This window comes from Oncorhynchus tshawytscha, unplaced genomic scaffold (assembly GCF_018296145.1).
Source record: "Oncorhynchus tshawytscha isolate Ot180627B unplaced genomic scaffold, Otsh_v2.0 Un_contig_8015_pilon_pilon, whole genome shotgun sequence".
Classification (NCBI taxonomy): Eukaryota; Metazoa; Chordata; class Actinopteri; order Salmoniformes; family Salmonidae; genus Oncorhynchus; species Oncorhynchus tshawytscha.
This window is the reverse complement of record NW_024609251.1, coordinates 1-22,836: the sequence shown is the minus strand read 5'-3', so window position 1 is coordinate 22,836 and position 22,836 is coordinate 1. Positions and strand designations below refer to the sequence as shown.

Below are 22,836 nucleotides of genomic sequence, written 5' to 3'. Positions count from 1 at the left end.
GAGATGAATAATGTAGGGTAAGTAACATTATATAAGGTAGCATTGTTTAAAGTGGCTAGTGATATATTTACATCATTTCCATCAGCTTGTGACATGATGAGAGAGAGTGAGAGATGGTTTACCTGTAAGATATTTTGTGCTATAAACTTACTTCTATTTGAAGAGGTTTTTGACCATTCAGGGACCTAATATCTAATATATCTACGTTTATTTTTTCAAGGTTTCTGATTTGTCCCTGTCTTTTAGATGTTCTCAACAATAATTAAACCACATCAGGAGACCACTTTTGAAGTCTGAGAAAAATAGAAAAACAATTCTTAGATATTTTCATTTTTTGGGTGAAGATAACAACAACTTGCAAGCAGTAGGTTCAGAATAACTATGGCAAAAAATTAATACAAATTAATTAATTTAAAAAAACAAAAACCACTTCAGAGACTGGGCACTGCTTCATGAGGCAACACCAACACTCACATAAATATCCCATATGCCACTGGGTGAGAGAAGTTTTCATTATTTTTGGGCAGCATTATGTGAGGTGTTATTATGTGTTGTTAGCGATGAGCCTTGGTCAATTTAGCTCGGAATATGCCACCCTCGTCAATCTGTCACCTAATCCTGTCTAATGGGCAGGTCAGGCCTGGAGGAAAGTATTGGAATTAAGGAGTAAGAGAAAACATAACATCTGGTTGTTTTTAAATGACTTCTTATGACATTGTTTGCCAGAATAGACGTTGTAATGGATCCCCCCTCCCCCGTGTCTGCGTTATTTAATTGACAAGGTTTTTTGGGAAAGCTTTTCCATCAACCAGAAGATAGTTGTCATTAGCATCATCGCTAACAGCTAAATATAGTGGTAGACAAATGCACTCAGACAGGGGCATTTCCTGGCTGTTTCCTCTTCAGAAAGTTGAAGGAAAATACAAATCACTTCACGCAATACAAATCAAATCACGCAAATTTAACGATGGCTTGCAGAATAACGATGACAAAAAATGAAAACTCTTTCATCTGTCACCTAATCCTGTCTAACGGGCAGGTCAGCCCTGGAGGAAAGTATTGGCTGTAAGAAGTAAGAGAAAACATAATCTGTTTAAAAAGTAGGTTTTAAAAAAAATGTCTTCTCATGACATGGCTTGCCAGAATAAACATTGTAATTAATATGTTTCCAGTCTGCGTTACCCACTCCAGTCAGCAGATGGCGATATGAGTCTTTCAGGTGATGCTGCTTGCGTGACGTATAATCTAGTGGACGGAACTGGAGGCTTCTTCAACAGCGACAAAAGGCTTTGATTTAGGTGGTGGTTTGCGAGCGAACATAAAACTGAAACATTGGAGCTCTTTAGACCAATCCTGTGTATATTACTCTTAGTGTTTAGAACATAATTCTGTTTACCTACCTACTCGTTCATTTAAACGCAATTTGCTTGTTAAATGAGCAAATGTGTTACATTGGTTCTGCACTAGGCTAATCGCCGGAGCATTTTTTATTTTATTTTATTTCACCTTTATTTAACCAGGTAGACTAGTTGAGAACAAGTTCTCTTTTACAACTGCGAACTGGCATGAGCTCACTAAACTTGAAGGAGAAAGAAGCTCTGATGAAAGGAGAGGAAGAAGCTTTCAGGATGAAAAGGGAGGAAGAGGAGGCTATCGCATTGAAAGAAGAAGAGGATGATATTACAGTGAAAGAGGAATATGGGAAAGAGGTTGTCAGAGTGGAGGAGGAGGTAGAAGCTTTCAGAATCAAAAAGGAGGAAGGTGCCGTAATATTGAAAGAAGAGGAAGAACCTTTTGGAGTAAAAGAGGAAGAGGAGGCTATCTCAATTAAAGGGGAGGAGGAAGACGTTTTGGGAGTGAAAGCGGAGGAGACTGAATATCAGATTAACACCAGTGAGTACTCTCTTAAACACAGGGGCACAAACTATGCCGTTGTTGAACTAATGTGGGGTTTTAAAGTGGCATTCTACTGAAGTTCTACACTTGAATATGTTGTTCAGTACTGTAGGAATTGTTAAAGGGTCAATCTCCATTGGTTCATATATTTTAGGGACTTTTCAATTAAATGTATTGAATTCTCCATGTTGTCTATATTAAAGTTCCCCTCATCTAGTATAACAGGCTTTTAAAATTCAATATTGGTGCATAATTTCTACTTAAAGGCACCCATTTGGTGGAACGACCCTTTAACATTTGCAACACAAACAGTATTTTACAAAATCATGATGAAAGTTTTAGGCCTTTTTAGACATATTCATGCCTCTTGTAAGACTCTGATTGCAATAGAAGATCATATGTTTACCATCAGTTTGATGTTCTCATTCACACAGGAGAGAGACGTGACTATGGTGGATCCTCTGGGGAGCCTCAACAACATCCTGATGCTGACGAGGCAGAGAAGAGTCTCTCCAGATCAGAACACCAGATGGTACAGCTTGGTCTGGTCTAGCATACAGCTTGGTCTGGTCTAGCATACAGCTTGGTCTGGTCTAGCATACAGCTTGGTCTGGTCTAGCATACAGCTTGGTCTGGTCTAGCATACAGCTTGGTCTGGTCTAGCATACAGCTTGCTCTATCTGGGTCTGGGCTGGGTTTCTGTAAAGCACTTTATGACAACAGTGACATCAGCATCCATAATGATATGTGTCTGTGTCCCCTCTTTATGGTTACCAGGACAACGCTAGCCCTTCCTCCCTCCCGGAGTCCCTGTGTCGTGCCTCTCCCGGTAGCACCTTACTGCTGGGTATGAAGAGGTTGTCTGTGCTGCTGGTGGACTGCAGGAAAACAACAGGGCTGAGTGAAACTGTGAGAAGAGGAAAAGAGAAGAAAGGATCAGATTTGACACATCAAAGTAAGTGCTGTAGTTTAGTTTGAACAAATACAATAGATCTGCCCACTGGTATCTGTTACCAGGACAACCAGTGGAGTTCTGTTAGTTGACAGGAAGATAGACTGGTGGATATGGATGTTATGAATATCATAACACTGAAAAAGGATTCTGCCAATGAAAAGAGAGGAACCAATAGACCATATAAAACCTTGATGAAAGTTAGCTTTAGAGAGAAAGTTTCAAGATGATCCGAAGTAAGGTGCTTGTTTTATAAACATGTTTCCTGAAAACAGTATGGTTGTGACATTGCCTGTCCCGGTCAACCCCCCTATCTTTACCAGACTCTAGAACACACAAACTAAACTCCAGACACTTCAATGTGGTATTGTATTGCTTAATTAACATTTGATCTGCACAACAACAAATATATAGTTTAAAACCAACTCTGTAAGCCTTGAAATATTTATAAATGAAAAGCATTTTTTGTGAGACTTGGCCTCCATCAAATATATATTTAAAACAAGCTTCTTTTTTTTTGTCTCTAATGGACAAAATGTACTCAATTTCCTACTTTATCAGGACAAATGAAGGCTGAACTCCAACATACAGACCTTAAAGAACATGGTTTCATTTGGAAATTACTAACTTTTTTGACATCAGTGTGTTGCTTACAGTTTAGTTTCCTCCTCTGTCCACCATACTGGACTCAAACTAGTGATCCTCTGCTTCTCATCACATGTGACCGCTCTCCTTAACAATGAACTGATGGAGCGATAGAAAAGGTACCAGTTGGACAGCTCCATCTGGGACGTTTCAAGCTGTGGAGTGAGTTTACATGTTCAGGTTGACTTTCCCACTGAATATATATGAACGCTGCCCACCATCACTTCATCAACCTTTTGAGGATCTGATGGACCCATGCCAAATCTTTTCAGTCTCCTGAGGGGAATAGGCTTTGTCGTGCCCTTCACGACTTTCTTTGTGTCTGGACCATATTAGTTTGTTGGTGATGTGGACCTCAAGGAACTTGAAGCTCTCAACCTCTTCCACTGCAGCCTGTCGATGAGAGTGGGGGCTCGGTCCTCCTTTTCCTGTAGTCCACAATCATCTACTTTTGTCTTGATCACGGTGAAGGAGAGGTTGTTGTCCTGGCACTACATGACCAAGTCTCTGACCTCCTCCCTATATGCTGTGTCATCGTTGTTAGTGATCAGGCCTACCACTGTTGTCATCGGCTAACTTAATGATGGTGTTGGAGTCGTGCCTGGCCGTGCAGTCATGCAGAGGGAGTGAACAGGGTGTACACACCCCTGAGTGGCCCCTCACATTAGTGTTGAAGATCAGCGTGGCTAATGTGTTGTTACCTACTCTTACCACCTGGGGTGCAGCCCGTCAGGAAGTCCAGGATCCAGTTGCAGAGGGAGGTGTTTAGTCCCAGGGTCCTTAGCTCAGTGATGAGCTTTGAGCTGTACAATGAACAGCATTCTCACATTAGTGAGGTAAGTGCAATAGAGATGGCATCATCTGGGCACAATGGTGTTGAACATGCTGAGCTGTAGTCAATGAAACTTGCAACCTTCCGGTTACAGCATGCTTGGAGTACAGGCCCTGGGAATCCATCTGGCCCTGCTGCCTTGGGAATGTTGACCCGGAACAGCTGATGCTCTCATGCATGTTTCAGTGTTACTTGCCTCGAGGCGAGCATAGAAGTAATTTAGCTCATCTGGTAGGCTCGTGTCACTGGGCAGCTCATGGCTGTGCTTCTCTTTGTAGCCTGTATAGTTTACAAACCTTGCAAATATCCAACGAACCTTGTAGCCGGTGTAGTACGATTCGATCTTAGTCCTGTATTGACTCTTTGCCTGTTTGATGGTTCGTTGGAGGGCATAGCGGGATTTCTGATAAGCTTCCCGGATTAGAGTCCCGCTCCTTGAAAGCGGCAGCTCTACCCTTTATCTCAGTGGGGATGTTGCCTGTAATCCATGACTTCTGGTTGGGCTATGTACGTACAGTCACTGTGGGGACGAGAGGTCGACCGATTTATGATTTTTCAACGCCGATTCCGATTTATTGGAAACCAAAAGAAGCAGATACGATTAATCGACATATTTATATGACAATTACAACAATACTGAATGAACAATTAAACTTTTATTTGAACTTAATATAATACATAAATAAATAATGAAAACATGTTCAATTTGGTTTAAATAATGCAAAAACGCAGTGTTGGAGAAGAAAGTAAAAGTGCAATATGTGCCATGTAAAAAAGCTAACCTTTAAGTTCCTTGCTCAGAACATGAAACCATATGAAAGCTGGTGGTTCAATATTCCCAGTTCTTCAATATTCCCAGTTAAGAAGTTTTAGGCTGTAGTTATTATAGGAATTATGACTATGTCTCTCTATACCATTTGTATTTCATATACCTTTGACTATTGGATGGGGCGGCAGCGTAGCCTAGTGGTTAGAGCGTTGGACTAGTAACCGGAAGGTTGCGAGTTCAAACCCCTGAGCTGACAAGGTACAAATCTGTCGTTCTGCCCCTGAACAGGCAGTTAACCCACTGTTCCCAGGCCGTCATTGAAAATAAGAATGTGTTCTTAACTGACTTGGTTAAATAAAGGTTAAATAAAAAAAATGTTCTTATAGGCACTTTAGTATTGCCAGCCTAATCTCGGGAGTTGATAGGCTTGAAGTTATAAACAGCACTGTGCTTCAAGCATTGCTAAGAGCTGCTGGCAAAACGCAGTAAAGTGCTGTTTGAATGAATGCTTACGAGCCTGCTGCTGCCTACCACTGCTCAGTCAGACTACTCTGTCAAATATCAAATCATAGACTTAATTATAATATAATGAACATAGAAATACAAGCCTTTGGTCATTGATATGGTAAAATCCAGAAACTATCATTTCGAGGACAAAACGTTTATTCTTTCAGTGAAATACGGAACCATTCCATATAGCCTGACTGTTGCACAGAACGCAAGAGAAGTGACACAATTTCCCAAGTTAAAAGAAATTCATGTTTACAGGCAATATTAACAAAATATGCAGGTTAAAAAAATATTAGTTGTGTATCATACTTAGGCAGCCTTTTCCCTTTTCTCAATTGTGGGTTGTTGTCTTCGTTTAATATTTTATCGAACGGGTGGAAACCCTAAGTCTAAATATTGCTGTTACGTTGCACAACCTTCATTTTATGTCCTAATTACAGTTGAAGTCAGTGTTTTACATACACCTTAGCCAAATACATTTAAACTCAGTTTTCACAATTCCTGACATTTAATCTTCGTAAAATTCCCTGTCTTGGGTCAGTTAGGATCACCACTTTATTTTAAGAATGTGAAATGTCAGAATAATAGTAGAGAGAATTATTTATTTCAGCTTTTATTTCTTTCGTCACATTCCCAGTGGGTCAGAAGTTTACATACACTCAATTAGTATTTGGTATCATTGCCTTTAAATTGTTTAACTTGGGTCAAACATTTCGGGTAGCCTTCCACAAGCTTCCCACAATAGGTTGGGTGAATTTTGCCCCATTCCTCCTGAAAGAGCTGGTGTAACTGAGTCAGGTTTGTAGGCCTTCTTGCTCACACACGCTTTTTCAGTTCTGCCCAAATATATTCTATGTGATTGAGGTCAGGGCTTTGTGATGGCCACTCCAAGACCTTGACTTTGTTGTCCTTAAGCCATTTTGCCACAACTTTGGAAGTATGCTTGGGGTCAATGCCCATTTGGAAGACCCACATGTGATCAAGCTTTAACTTTCTGACCGATGTCTTGAGATGTTGCTTCAATATATCCACGTAATTTTCCTCTCTCATGATGCCATCTATTTTGTGAAGTGCACCAGTCGCTCCTGCAGCAAAGCATCTGCACAACATGATGCTGCCACCCCCGTGCTTCACGGTTGGGATGGTGTTCTTCGGCTTGCAAACCTCCTCCTTTTTCCTCCAAACAAAATGATGGTCATTATGGCCAAACAGTTCTATTTTTGTTTCATCAGACCAGAGGCCATTTCTTCAAGAAGTATGATCATTCTCCCAGTTGCAGTTGCAACCCGTAGTCTGGCTTTTTTATGGTTTTGGAAAAGTTACCCTTTTGCTTTCTGTCATTTAAAAAAAAAAGAAGCTATCTTGAGGTTGGCAGAGAGCAGGAGAGATGTTCTTCACCTCTCTTGCTGAGTGGCCTTTCAGGTTATGTCGATATAGGACTCGTTTTACTGTGGATGTAGATACTTTAGTACCTGTTTCCTCCAGCATCTTCACAAGGTTCTTTGCTGTTGTTCTGGGATTGATTTGCACTTTTCACACCAAAGTACGTTAATCTCAGAGACAGAACGCGTCTCCTTCCTTAGCGGTATTTTTTTATTTATTTTAATTTTAACGTTATTTTATTTGACCAGGTAAGTTGACTGAGAACACATTCTCATTTACAGCAACGACCTGGGGAATAGTTACAGGGGAGAGGAGGGGCATGAGTGAGCCAATATAACGGCTGCGTGGTCCCAAAGTGTTTATACTTGCATACTATTGTTTGTTCAGATGAATGTGGTACCTTCAGGCATTTGGAAATTGCTCCCACGGATGAACCAGACTTGTGGAGGTCTACAATTTCTTTTCTGAGGTCTTGGCTGATTTCTTTTGATTTTCCCATGATGTCAAGCAAAGAGGCACTGAGTTTGAAGGTAGGCCTTGAAATACATCCACAAGAACACCTCAAATTGACTTAAATGATGTCAATTAGCCTATCAGAAGCTTCTAAAGCCATGACACAATTTTCTGGAATTTTCCAGGCTGTTTAAAGGCACAGGCAACTTAGTGTATGTACAGTGCTGTATTGATTTTAAGAACGGCATTGATGTTTATGGTTAGGTACATTGGTGCAAAGATTGTGCTTTTTTTCAGCAATGCACTTTTTTGTGAAATCATCACCCATTTGGCGAAGTTGAAGTAGGCTGTGATTCTGTGATAAATGAACAGGCACTGCATTGATTATATGCAACGCAGGACAAGCTAGTTAACCTCGTAATATCATTCACCATGTGTACGTTAACTAGTGGTTATGTGAAGATTGGTTTCTTTAAGATACGTTTAATGCTAGCAACTTACCTCCGTGCAGCCACAAGGTCCTTTTGACGCTGCACTCTCTTAACAGGAAGTCAGCCTGCCACGCAGTTTCCTCGTAGATTGCAATGTAATCGGCCATAATCGGTGTCCAAAAAGTCTGATTACTGATTGTTATGAACTTGAAATCGGCCCTAATTTATAGCTGATTAATTGGTCGACCTTTTAGTCGGTCTGCGTCGCCCTATGGGACTCCCAACACTGGTTGGTTGTGATATGATGACTCGATGAAACAGTTTTTGTCCCATTGGTAGGATATACGTGATCGTACTTCGTATTTTCTTATGGATTGATTGTATGTTGGCTAATAGGACTGATGGTAAAGGTAGATTACCCTCTTGACGACGGATCCTTACAAGGCACCCAGACCTCCGTCTCTTTCTCCTGTGAATGATGGAGATGAGGGCCTTGTCAGGCGTCTGAAGTTAATCCTTCCCGTCCGACTCATTGAAGAAAAAGTATTTAGAAGTATTCATTGAAGAAAAAGTATTTAGAAGTATCTCCAGTACGGGGTGAGTAACCGCTGTCCTGAGATCTCGTAGATGTTTTCAGTTATAAGACACCGTGGCAGAAACATTATGTACAAAATCAGTTACAAATAACGCGAAGAAACATACGCAATCGCATAATTGGTTACGGGATCATAAAACTGAGGCCATCTCCTTCAGCGCCATTCTTCACATATGATCTATTACATAATAAAACACTAACCCATATGATCTATTACCCTAACCCATATGATCTATTACATAATAAAACACTAACCCATATGATCTATTACATAATAAAACACACTAACCCACTATGATCTATTACATAATAAAACACTAACCCATATGATCTATTACATAATAAAACACTAACCCATATGATCTATTACATAATAAAACACTACTCAACCCATATGATCTATTACATAATAAAACACTACTCAACCCATATGATCTATTACATAATAAAACACTAACCCATATGATCTATTACATAATAAAACACACTAACCCATATGATCTATTACATAATAAAACACTACTCAACCCATATGATCTATTACATAATAAAACACTCAACCCATATGATCTATTACATAACCCATAATCTAACATAATAAAACTACTCAACCCATATGATCTATTACATAATAAAACACTACTCAACCCATATGATCTATTACATATATAAAACTACTAACCCATATGATCTATTACATAATAAAACACTACTCAACCCATATGATCTATTACATAATAAAACACTAACCCATATGATCTATTACATAATAAAACACTACTCAACCCATACTATTACATAATAAAACACTAACCCATATGATCTATTACATAATAAAACACTAACCCATATGATCTATTACATAATAACACACTACTCAACCCATATGATCTATTACATAATAACACACTACTCAACCCATATGATCTATTACATCATAAAACACTACTCAACCCATATGATCTATTACATCATAAAACACTACTCAACCCATATGATCTATTACATAATAAAACACTACTCAACCCATATGATCTATTACATAATAAAACACTACTCAACCCATATGATCTATTACATCATAAAACACTACTCAACCCATATGATCTATTACATAATAAAACACTAACCCATATGATCTATTACATAATAAAACACTAACTATGATCTAACATAAAAACACTAACCCATATGATCTATTACATAATAACACACTACTCAACCCATATGATCTATTACATAATAACACACTACTCAACCCATATGATCTATTACATAATAAAACACTACTCAACCCATATGATCTATTACATCATAAAACACTACTCAACCCATATGATCTATTACATAATAAAACACTACTCAACCCATATGATCTATTACATAATAAAACACTACTCAACCCATATGATCTATTACATCATAAAACACTACTCAACCCATATGATCTATTACATCATAAAACACTACTCAACCCATATGATCTATTACATAATAAAACACTATATTACATAATAAAACACAACCCATATGATCTATTACATAATAAAACACTATATGATCTATTACATTATAAAACACTAACCCATATGATCTATTACATCTTAAAACACTATCAACCCATATGATCTATTACATAATAAAACACTACTCAACCCATATGATCTATTACATAATAAAACACAACTCAACCCATATGATCTATTACATCATAAAACACTACTCAACCCATATGATCTATTACATAATAAAACACTACTAACCCATATGATCTATTACATAATAAAACACTACTCAACCCATATGATCTATTACATCATAAAACACTAACCCATATGATCTATTACATAATAAAACACTATCAACCCATATGATCTATTACATAATAAAACACTACTCAACCCATATGATCTATTACATCACTAAAATATGGCTATTACATCATAAAACACTACTCAACCCATATGATCTATTACATCATAAAACACTACTCAACCCATATGATCTATTACATATAAAACACTACTCAACCCATATGATCTATTACATAATAAAACACTACTCAACCCATATGATCTATTACATCATAAAACACTACTATAACCCATATGATCTATTACATCATAAAATGGCTATATACCCATATGATATTATTAAAACATCTTTATAATATGGCTATAACCCATATGATCTATTACATCATAAAACACTACTAACCCATATGATCTATTACATCATAAAACACTACTCAACCCATATGATCTATTACATATAAAACACTACTCAACCCATATGATCTATTACATCATTTATAACCCATATGATCTATTATATATAAAACACAATCAACCCATATATCTATTACATCCTTTATAATATGATCTATTATATATATATATATTCATAATAAAACTTTAACCCATATGGCTATATATAAAACACTAACCCATATGATATTACATAATAACACACTATATATGATTTACATCACTTTATAACCCATATGATCTATTACATATATATACTTATATGATCTATTACATCATAAACATATATATATGGCTATTATATCATAAAACACTTCAACCCATATGATCTGATTACAAAAAACACTACTCAACCCATATGATCTATTACATGAACCCATATGATCTATTACATCATAAAACACTAGGCAACCCATATGATCTATTACATCATAAAACACTCTCAACCCATATGACTATTACATAATAAAACACCCACTCAACCCATATGATCTATTACATAATATGATCTAATAAAACTTCAAATATCATGTCATAGGCCCACCATGACATGAACGAACAAGCCTTTTCATACTTTATAATATGCCTGTATATATATATAATATTATACATGACTGAACAAAATATAAAACCAAAATTTCAACGATTTACAGTAAATACACGTCAGTCAGCCCTGATCTATAGACTTCACATGACTGGGCATAGGCCCACCCACTGGGGAGCCAGGCACAGCCTGATCTATGGACTTCACATGACTGGGCATAGGCCCACCCACTGGGGAGCCAGGCACAGCCTGATCTATAGACTTCACATGACTGGTCATAGGCCCACCCACTGGGGAGCCAGGCACAGCCTGATCTATAGACTTCACATGACTGGGCATAGGCCCACCCACTGGGGAGCCAGGCACAGCCTGATCTATAGACTTCACATGACTGGGCATAGGCCCACCCACTGGGGAGCCAGGCACAGCCTGATCTATAGACTTCACATGACTGGGCATAGGCCCACCCACTGGGGAGCCAGGCACAGCCTGATCTATAGACTTCACGTGACTGGGCATAGGCCCACCCACTGGGGAGCCAGGCACAGCCTGATCTATAGACTTCACATGACTGGGCATAGGCCCACCCACTGGGGAGCCAGGCACAGCCTGATCTATAGACTTCACATGACTGGTCATAGGCCCACCCACTGGGGAGCCAGGCACAGCCTGATCTATAGACTTCACATGACTGGGCATAGGCTGAGCCAGGCACAGCCTGGCACCACCCACTGGGGAGCCAGGCACAGCCTGATCTATAGACTTCACATGACTGGGCATAGGCCCACCCACTGGGGAGCCAGGCACAGCCTGATCTATAGACTTCACGTGACTGGGCATAGGCCCACCCACTGGGGAGCCAGGCACAGCCTGATCTATAGACTCACGTGACTGGGCATAGGCCCACCCACTGGGGAGCCAGGCACAGCCTGATCTATAGACTTCACGTGACTGGGCATAGGCCCACCCACTGGGGAGCCAGGCACAGCCTGATCTATAGACTTCACGTGACTGGGCATAGGCCCACCCACTGGGGAGCCAGGCACAGCCTGATCTATAGACTTCACGTGACTGGGCATAGGCCCACCCACTGGGGAGCCAGGCACAGCCTGATCTATAGACTTCACGTGACTGGGCATAGGCCCACCCACTGGGGAGCCAGGCACAGCCTGATCTATAGACTTCACGTGACTGGGCATAGGCCCACCCACTGGGGAGCCAGGCACAGCCTGATCTATAGACTTCACGTGACTGGGCATAGGCCCACCCACTGGGGAGCCAGGCACAGCCTGATCTATAGACTTCACGTGACTGGGCATAGGCCCACCCACTGGGGAGCCAGGCACAGCCTGGCATAGGCCCACCCACTGGGGAGCCAGGCACAGCCTGATCTATAGACTCCACGTGACTGAATAAGTCAGAATGAGTTTTTCCCCTCAAAAGGGCTTTATGACAGAGAGACATTCTACTTGGTTTCATCAGCTGTCCAGGTGGCTAGTCTCAGTCTCCCGCAGGTGAAGAAGCCTGATGTGGAGGTCCTGGGTGGGTGTGGTCTGCGTGAGGCCGGTTGGAAGTACTGGCAATTTCTCTAAGACGGCGTTGGAGGCAGCTTATGGTAGAGGAATTTACAGTACCAGTCAAAAGTTTGGGCACACCAAATCATTCCAGGTGTTTTATTTGTACTCTTTTCTACATTGTAGAATAATAATGAAGACATCAACTATGAAATAACACATAATGGAATCATGTAGTAACCAAAAACATGTTAAATAAATATTATAAATATTATATTTTATATTTGAGATTCTTAAAATTAGCCACCCTTTGCCTCGATTGCCTCACTTTACATGTTGCGTTTATATTTTTTGTTCAGTGTAGTTTCTATCAGTTTTAGAAACATATGATGATGTCATAGTGAATTCATGTGAATGAACAAGCCCTTCCAGACTTTATAATATGGCTGTATATAAACTTACTATATATAGTTGCTATCAGTTTTTAGGAACATCTACCCAAAATGTTTCACCTTCTTATTTTTTACTTTCGCCAAAATGTCATGACATCAGTGATAGTCAAGATATAAACAATTAAATAGCGTGTCGAACCCTTTCAAAAATGGGTAGATGTTACTGATGTGCTTTCTGTCTTCGGCGTAAAAACTAGTTTTGGACTTCTACACAATGTTTTATTGACTTATTTTCGCTTTAAGGAAGTGCGTAGGTCACATCCTGTATCATACAGCTATGAAGGTTATATAATTACAACCACCTGCTTGATAGGAATCCAGCGATGTCTGTGTCATAGAACTGTCTAGTGTTTTGTGTTCTGACTTGTAAAACAGAATGAATAAAATAAGTCATGTAAACATTATCAGTAATTACCAGGAAACTCTACAACATTTGTTTTAAAGTCACACCAAGATTGTTAAAACTGGCCTTAGGTTATTGAGGGATCTGATTAGGATTTACTCTCGTAGCAAGGCCGTTTTATCATGTGAAGGTTTCATTCAGGTCTCTATTTTAAAATAACACTGTCTTTGGCAGGAGAAAGACCAGACACAGAGGATCCAGAGCCAGGGACGTCCAAACCAGCAAGACGACACCAGTGCTCCCACTGTAGAAAGGGTTGTAACCGGTTATGGGACCTGAAACAACACGAGAAAATACACACAGGGGAGAAGCCTTACCACTGCTCCCAGTGTGGAAAGAGTTTTAACCAGAAAGGACACCTGATCCAACATGAGAGAATACACACAGGGAAGAAGCCTTACGACTGCTCCCAGTGTGGAAAGGGTTTTAACCAGAAAAGCTACCTGAAAAAACACGAGAGAATACACACAGAGGAGAGGCCTTACCACTGCTCCCAGTGTGGAAAGAGTTTTACCTACTTGTGTAATCTGAAAACACATGAGAGAATACACACAGGAGAAAAGCTGTACTGCTGCTGCCAGTGTGGAAGGAGTTTTACCCACTTACGTAACCTGAAAACACATGAGAGAATACACACAGGGGAGAAGCCTTACCATTGCTCCCAGTGTGGAAAGAATTTTGCCCACTTAAATAACCTGAAAACACATGAGCAAGTACACACAGGTGATAAGCCTTACTGCTGCTCCCAGTGTGGAAAGAGTTTTAACCAGAAAAGCTACCTGAAAAAACACGAGAGAGTACACACAGGAGAAAAGCCTTACCACTGCTCCCAGTGTGGGAAGGGTTGTAACCAGTTAGGTGACCTGAAACGACATGAGAGAATACACACAGGAGAAAAGCTGTACCACTGCTCCCAGTGTGGAAAGGCTTGTAACCACCTAGGTGACCTGAAACGACATGAAAGAATACACACAGGAGAAAATCTGTACTATTGCTCCCAGTGTGGAAAGTGTTGTAACCACTTAGGTGACCTGAAACGACATGAGAGAATACACGCAGCAGAAAAGCTGTACCACTGCTCCCAGTGTGGAAAGAGTTTTACCCACTTACGTAACCTGAAAACACACGAGATAATACATACAGGGGAGAAGCCTTACCACTGCTCTCAGTGTGGAAAACGTTTTATCCACTTATGTAACCTGAAAACACATGCACAATTACACACAGGGGAGAAGCCTTACCACTGCTCCCAGTGTGGAAAGAGTTTTAATCAGAAAAGCTACCTTAAAAAACACGAGAGGTCACACACAGTAGAGAAGCCTTATCACTGCTCTCAGTGTGGAAAGGGTTGTAACCAGTTAGGGGACCTGAAACGACATGAGAGAATACACACAGGAGAGAAATCTTACCACTGCTCCCAGTGTGGAAAGGGTTTTAACCAGTTAGGGGACCTGAAACGGCATGAGAGAATACACACAGGAGAGAAGGCTTATCGCTGCTCCCAGTGTGGAAGGGGTTTTAACCAGTTAGGGGACCTGAAACGGCATGAGAGAATACACACAGCAGAAAAGCTGTACCACTGCTCCCAGTGTGGAAAGAGTTTTACCCAGTTATTGAACTTGAAAACACATGAGAGAATACACACACAGGGGAGAAGCCTTACCACTCCTCCCAGTGTGGAAATTGTTTTGATCAGTTAGGTAACATGAGAACACATGAGATAAAACACACAGGAGATCAGGATGTAGGCTACTGAACAGTAGGAAAGAGGACAGATTTAGGCTGCTGAACAGTAGGACAAATATATGCCTCTGAACAGTGGGACATCGGAGAGGTGCAAGCCTGATACGTGGTGGAGAGGCTGCAGAGACTCGGGGAATTTGTGTTAGGTATTGACTTTCCAGTGTTTTCTCTACTGCATGTATTTTTATGTAAATAAACTTATCTCAGACTGATTTTGGGGATAATTAAGCACTGGCCCATAGGGATGTGTATCACAGTATCATAGGATATCATAGGGATGTGTATCACAGTATCATAGGATATCATAGGGATGTGTATCACAGTATCATAGGATATCATAGGGATGTATATCATCGGATATCATAGGGATGTGTATCACAGTATCATAGGATATCATAGGGATGTATATCACAGTATCATAGGATATCATAGGGATGTGTATCATAGGATATCATAGGGATGTGTATCACAGTATCATAGGATATCATAGGGATGTATATCATAGGATATCATAGGGATGTGTATCACAGTATCATAGGATATCATAGGGATGTGTATCACAGTATCATAGGATATCATAGGGATGTATATCACAGTATCATAGGATATCATAGGGATGTATATCATAGGATATCATAGGGATGTATACAGTATCATAGGATATCATCATAGGATATCATAGTATCACAGTATCATAGGATATCATAGGGATGTGTATCACAGTATCATAGGATATCATAGGGAATCATAGGGATGTATATCATAGGATATCATAGGGATGTGTATCACAGTATCATAGGATATCATAGGGATGTGTATCACAGTATCATAGGATATCATAGGGATGTATATCATAGGATATCATAGGGATGTGTATCACAGTATCATAGGATATCATAGGGATGTGTATCACAGTATCATAGGATATCATAGGGAATCATGGGGATGTATATCATAGGATATCATAGGGATGTGTATCACAGTATCATAGGATATCATAGGGATGTGTATCACAGTATCATAGGATATCATAGGGATGTGTATCACAGTATCATAGGATATCATAGGGATGTGTATCATAGTAGTGTCCTGAATGGTCCTATAATGTAAACTTCCCAACAGGAAATAAATTCTATACAAAATAATTTTCACTTTAAGTTCAATTATATTTTCATCAAACTAACAAGCAAATACTTTATGATTCTATTGTTACTAATCAACAGTATCATAGGATATCATAGGGAAGTATGGATGTATATCTTTAGGATATCATATGTATCATGTCTGTAGGATATCATGTATTTTGGGATGTATATCACAGTATATCAGGATATCATAGGGATGTAGTATCACAGATAGGATATCAAGGGAATCACAGTATCATAGGATATCATAATAATTTTCATTTAGTCAAACTAGCATCATAGATGTGTATCACAGTATCATAGAATAGTATAGAATACAGTATGTACATATGGATGTGTAGACTAAGATACAGTAGGATATATAGGGAATACAGTATATACATATGAATGGTAGAATAGATAGAATGTATATGAGATGAGTAATGCATAGACTAAGATACAGTAGAATAGTATAGAATCAGTATATACATATGAGATGAGTAATGCATAGACTAAGATACAGAGAATAGTATATACAATATACATATGAGATAGTAATGCATAGACTAAGATACAGTAGAATAGTATAGAATACAGTATGTACATATGAGATGAGTAAATAGACTGTCAGTAGAATAGTATAGAATACAGTATGTACATATGAGATGAGTAATGCCAGATATATAATAGTATAGAATACAGTATATACATATGAGATGAGTAATGCCAGATATGTACATATTACAGGCTCATTCCTTAAAGTGGTCAGTGATTTCTGGTCTATGCCAAGCAGCTAGTGATAGTGATGGCTGTTTAACAGTCTGATGGCCTTGAGATATAAGCTGTTTTTCAGTCTCTCGGTCCCAGCTTTGATGCACCTGTACTGACCTCGCCTTCTGGATGATAGCGGGGTGAACAGACAGTGGCTCAGGTGGTTGATGTTATTTTTGGCCTTCCTATATCAGGTGCTGTAAGAGGTCGAGACGTTTGCCCCCCCGATAATGCGAGAACCACCCTCTGGAGAGCTTTGTAGTTCTGATACAGCCCGACAGGATGCTCAATTGTGCATCTGTAAAGGTTTATGAGGGTTTTAGGTTCAAGCCAAATATCTTTATCCTTCCCGGCTGTATGTAATGAAACAAAACAATTTGAGCTAATAACGTAAAACAAATGGTACATAAACAAACAAAATACCGGAGTTGCTTAATTAAGAACTAGTCATCTCCATTCGACGCCATCATTTTACAACTAAGCTAACACATTAGTTAGAAAGTTACCTTGTCAATCAGGTTGCTATGGGGGAGGGTCATGTCCAGCAGTTTTACTCACAGCAGGGTATTCAAGTAGATGATTTTTCATTTGAAAAGGTGTCTTGAGGAACTGTGCTAGAGAGGCTGAAAGAACTTGACCGTTTCATAGTAACTGGCCTTTTCCTGACACATTTCTTAGTATTATCATTGTAACTCACATTGTGAATCTGTCTATTTGAACTAGGGCTAATTCTGTGAACTAAAACCTGCAAGGGTCATTCCTTTATATAAAAAAAAAGAGAATACCTTAGATCATGGAAACTATCCAACTCTCAATCCCGTGCTTTATCGAAGGTCACGGAAAAGATTATGTTCAAGCAGATTGACAGTTCTATTTTCTTTCTTACTTCCTTCCTTATGTGCTCAGTCAGATATAGTAGGCGGGTGAGGGATTTCAAGCCAGATTGGAGCTCATATAATAGGTAATGTGAGGAAATAGAACTGTCAATCTGCTTATTTTCTTACATTACCTATTATATGAGCTCCAATCTGGCTTCAGGAAATCCCATTCCACCTGACACCCGCCTACTATATCTGACTGAGCACATAAGGAAGGAAGTAGACGGAGGAACATTTTGTGGTACGGTTTAGATCTTCAAAAGGCGTTCGATAGGGTGGATCATGAGATTCTGTTCATCAAACTAAGATCAATGGGCTTTAACTTCTTAGGCAGCATTGGGAAGTTTGGATGAAAAGCGTGCCCAGAGTAAACTGCCTGTTACTCAGGGCCAGAAGCTAGGATATGCATATGCATGGTAGTATTGGATAGAAAACACTCTCATGTTTCCAAAACTGTTAAAATAATGTCTGTGAGTATAACAGAACTCATATGACAGGCGAAAACCTGAGAAGAATCCAACCAGGAAGTGGGAATTTTCAAGTTTGTAGTTTTCAAGTGAATGTCTATACAGTATCCTGTGTCTGTGGGGTCAGATTGCACTTCCTAAGGCTTCCACTAGATGTCAACAGTCTTTAGAAGTTATTAAGGAAGGAAGTAGACGGAGGAACATTTTGTGGTACGGTTATGTTAGAGTGGATCATGAGATTCTGTTCATCAAACTAAGAGCCATGGGCTTTAACTTCTTAGTGCTTGGCGGCAGCATTGGGAAGTTTGGATTGGCTTTAACAACTTAGCAGTGAAATGGGCTCAGCTCTTACCCGCAAGGAAGAAAACAGATGGTGGAATGTGGATGGGACCCTGTCTAAACCCAAAATCTGGAACTGCGGGGTTCCCCAAGGGTGTATGCTGGGTCCACTTTTATTTATATTGTATATAAATGATATGAAATCTGCCTGTACATGTGACCTTTTCCAATATGCAGATGATTCTGCACTGTTGGTTTCCCAAAGACAAAAATGTGGTTGAGAAAGACAAAGATGTGGTTGAGAAAGACAAAGATGTGGTTGAGAAAGCCCTCAGTGCTGAACTTCTGAATGTCAGTAAATGGCAATAATGACAATAAGCTGTCACTTCACCTTGGAAAAACAGAGTCCATCTTGTTCGGTTCCAAAGTGAAACTGAGGAAATCCCCAGTTTTGAAGGTGGTAGTAGGTGACATAGTAGTCGCAGCAAAAGACTATGTTAAGTATCTTGGATGTGTGCCAGATAACCATCTGACAGGGGAGATCATGGCACACAATGTTATTACCAAAGTGAACCATAAAATTAGGTTCCTGGCTAGAACCTCCAAATATCTGGATAAGAATGCAATGTGGACATTGGCAGGGGCTCTTGTTCAGTGTCACTTTGACTATGCATGCTCTTCCTGAGACAGTAGTGCCCCCCCTCAAGATAATACAAAATAAATTGCAGACAACTTCCAGCACTTACGCATCTTGACTATTCCCACTTTGAAAGCCTTAGATGGCTTAAAGTGGAGGAGCGAGTCGCTCAGATAAAATTGTCTTGTACATCAGATTGTCCACAGTATGGTTCCCAGATACTGTTGTAACTACTTTGACTTAGTAATCAATCAAATGTAATCAAATGTATTTTTTAAAGCCCTTCTTACATCAGCTGATGTCACAAAGTGCTGTACAGAAACTCAGCCTACAAAACCCCAAACAGCAAGCAATGCAGGTGTAGAAGTTATGGCCTATCCATAGCTATTCAACTAGAAGGAGTCAAACTGTTCCTTTTAGATTTAATGTGGTATAAGGGGAAAGACATGGTTTTTATACTCAGCTGACATTCTGAATAATCTCCCAAAGAATTTGGTACTTATAACCGCCATGGGTCAAGTTCTCACTGAAAAAAAATGGCTAAATTGTAGCATGTCTCAAAAGTGAGTGGTGCCTGTTGTTTATTATATTGTGATTGTCTTGTGTATATATATATCTGTTAAGCATGATTGTGTTATCCTTCATGATTTTCTTAAATTGTATGTGGAGCGTCACCAGCTGGAGCAACCTTATGTATGTGTTTTACAAATTGTCTATTAAATTCAATCAATATACATGTTCATATTAAGCTTCTACTTCTGTGTACAGGAAAGTATTATTTGTAAGATGGAATAGAAAATATATCAACTTATTGTTAAATTATTATGACGTTCTTTCCAACACAAAAAGTGTAGTAACTATTGTTTCCAAACTGCGTTACCCACTCCAGCCAGCAGATGGCGATGGGCGTCTTTCAGGTGATGCTTCTTGCGTGACGTATAATGGACTGGACGGACGCTTCTTCAGGAACAACAACACGGCTACTCTTTCAACCACCTCGGTAGCTTGCTAGCCAACATAAAACTGAAAGATTGATTCTTTAGACCATGTTATTGTACATTAGCTAATCTCAGTGTTTTAGACAAATTTCGGTTGACGTATCTACTGGTGAACTTTAACCTAATGTGCTTGTTCAATTTGCAAACTAGGCTAGTCGCTAATGCTAACTAACTAGCTAACATCCCTGACCATGAGCTCACTAAACTACTCCTCCCTTGCTAATGAAGAGGAGGTCTACTGGACGGAGAAAGAAGCTCTGGGGCTGAACATTGTCGCGAAAGAAGAAGAAGAGGATATTACAGTGAAAGGAGAGAAAGAAGCTTTCAGAATTAAAAAGGAAGAGGAGGATGGTATTACAGTGAAAAATGAGAAAGAACCTATTGTAGTGAAAGAGGAAGGGGGGATAGAGGCTGTCACAGTGGTAGAGGAGGTAGAAGCTTTCAGAATGGAAGAGTATAGAACCTTTAGGAGTGAGAGGGGATAGAGGCTGTCACAGTGGTAAAGTGAAAGGAGGATGTTAGGAGTGGGAGGGAAAGGCTGCCAGAGGGAAGAGGATATACTATCTCAATAAAGGTGAAGGAGGAAGTCGTTTTGGGAGTGAAAGAGGAGGAGACAGAAGATCCGATTAACACCAGTGAGTACTGTCTTAAAAACACTCATGTGGTTTTAAAGGTTTGAAAGGGGCATTCTACTGAAGTTCAACATTTGAATATGTTGTTCACTGAATAAATTGTTAAAGGTGCAATCCGTCATTGGTACATATATTTTTGTTACTTTTATATTAGATTAATGGAATTATCCATGTGGTCTATATTAAAGTGCTCTTCATCTAATATAACAGGCTTTTAAAAGTCAATATTGGTGCATCATTTATACTTAGAGTATCAAAGATCAATGGGACGCAAAATTCACCCAATTCATCGAACGATCCTTTTACATTTGCATCACAAACAATATTTTATAAAATCACGATGAAAGTGGCCATTTTAGGCCCTTTTTAGACATATTCATGCCTCTTGTAAGACTGTGATTGCAATAGAAGATCATAAGTTTACCATCTGTTTGATGTTCTCATTCACACAGGAGAGAGACATGACTATGGTGGATCCTCTGCGGAGCCTCAACAACATCCTGATGCTGACGAGGAAGAGAAGAGTCTCTCCAGATCAGAACACCAGATGGTACAGCTTGGTCTGGTCTAGCATACAGCTTGCTCTATCGGGGTCTGGGTTTCTGAAAAGCACTTTATGGCAACAGTGACATCAGCATCCATAATGATCTGTGTCCCCTCTTTATGGTTACCAGGACAACGCTAGCCCTTCCTCCCTCACGGAGTCCCCGTGTCATGCCTCTCCTGGTAGCACGTTACTGCTGGGTATGAAGAGGTTGTCTGTGCTGCTGGTTGACTGCAGGAAAACAGAGGGGCTGAGTGGAACTGTGAGCGGAGGAGAAGAGAAGAAAGGATCAGATTTGACACATCAAAGTAAGTGCTGTAGTTTAGTTTGAACAAATAAAAATAGATCTGCCCTCTATCTGTTACCAGGACAACCAGTCTTGAAGGAGTTCCCACATATGCTAAGCACATGTAAAAAAAAAAGTGAACTTCTAAATAAATAAATAATGCCTTTTTTTCACCTTTATTTAACCAAGTTCTCATTTACAACTGCGACCAAGATAAAGCAAAGCAGTGCTACAAAGACAACAACAGCACAGTTACACATGGGATAAACAAAGGTACAGACAGTAACACAATAGAAAAGTACATGTGTACAGCATGTTCAAATGTAGTAAGATTAGGAAGGTAAGGAAATAAATAGACCATAGGCCAATTTAGCATTAACACTGGAGTGATAGATGTGCAGATGATGATGTGCAATTAGAGATACTGGGGTGAAAAAAAAACAATATGGGGATGACAATACAAAAGAGAAGTTTAACAGGTTAGTTAGTTATTGTCTAGCCCAGCTGATTTGCAGGGATCTTTGCAGCTCTTTCAGAACATCAGGATCTGGATATGGGTGGGGGGAGGCTTAAGCAAGTAGCTGCAGGGGGTGCAGAGCTGTTTCTTGGGTAGGGGTAGTAGCTGCAGAGGGTGCAGAGCTGTTTCTCGGTAGGGGTAGTAGCTGCAGGGGGTGCAGAGCTGTTTCTCGTGTAGGGGTAGTAGCTGCAGGGGGTGCAGAGCTGTTTCTCGGGTAGGGGTAGTTGCTGCAGGGGTTCAGAGCTCTTTACCGGGTAGGGATAGTAGCTGCAGGGGTGCAGAGCTGTTTCTCAGGTAGGGGTAGTTGCTGCAGG

The 22,836-nt window shown here is 39.8% G+C and overlaps 1 protein-coding gene and 1 long non-coding RNA gene across 2 annotated transcripts in view; both read left to right on the top strand.

Annotated features, from left to right (window-relative positions):
* Nucleotides 1–15,601, top strand: part of LOC112229422 (zinc finger protein 271) — a 34,968-nt gene extending 19,367 nt beyond the window's left edge. Inside the window, 2 exon segments of the mRNA XM_042314628.1 lie at nt 13,922–15,283; nt 15,286–15,601. Of these exon segments, the coding sequence (XP_042170562.1) occupies nt 13,922–15,283; nt 15,286–15,402 (1,479 nt within the window). The 3' untranslated portion in view covers nt 15,403–15,601.
* A 5,494-nt stretch (nt 15,602–21,095) lies between these two features.
* On the top strand, nt 21,096–21,893 carry LOC121844483. The gene is made up of 3 exons (XR_006082003.1): nt 21,096–21,178; nt 21,628–21,725; nt 21,850–21,893. It is a non-coding gene; the product is annotated as an uncharacterized LOC121844483 (long non-coding RNA).
* Nucleotides 21,894–22,836: the final 943 nt, after the last annotated feature.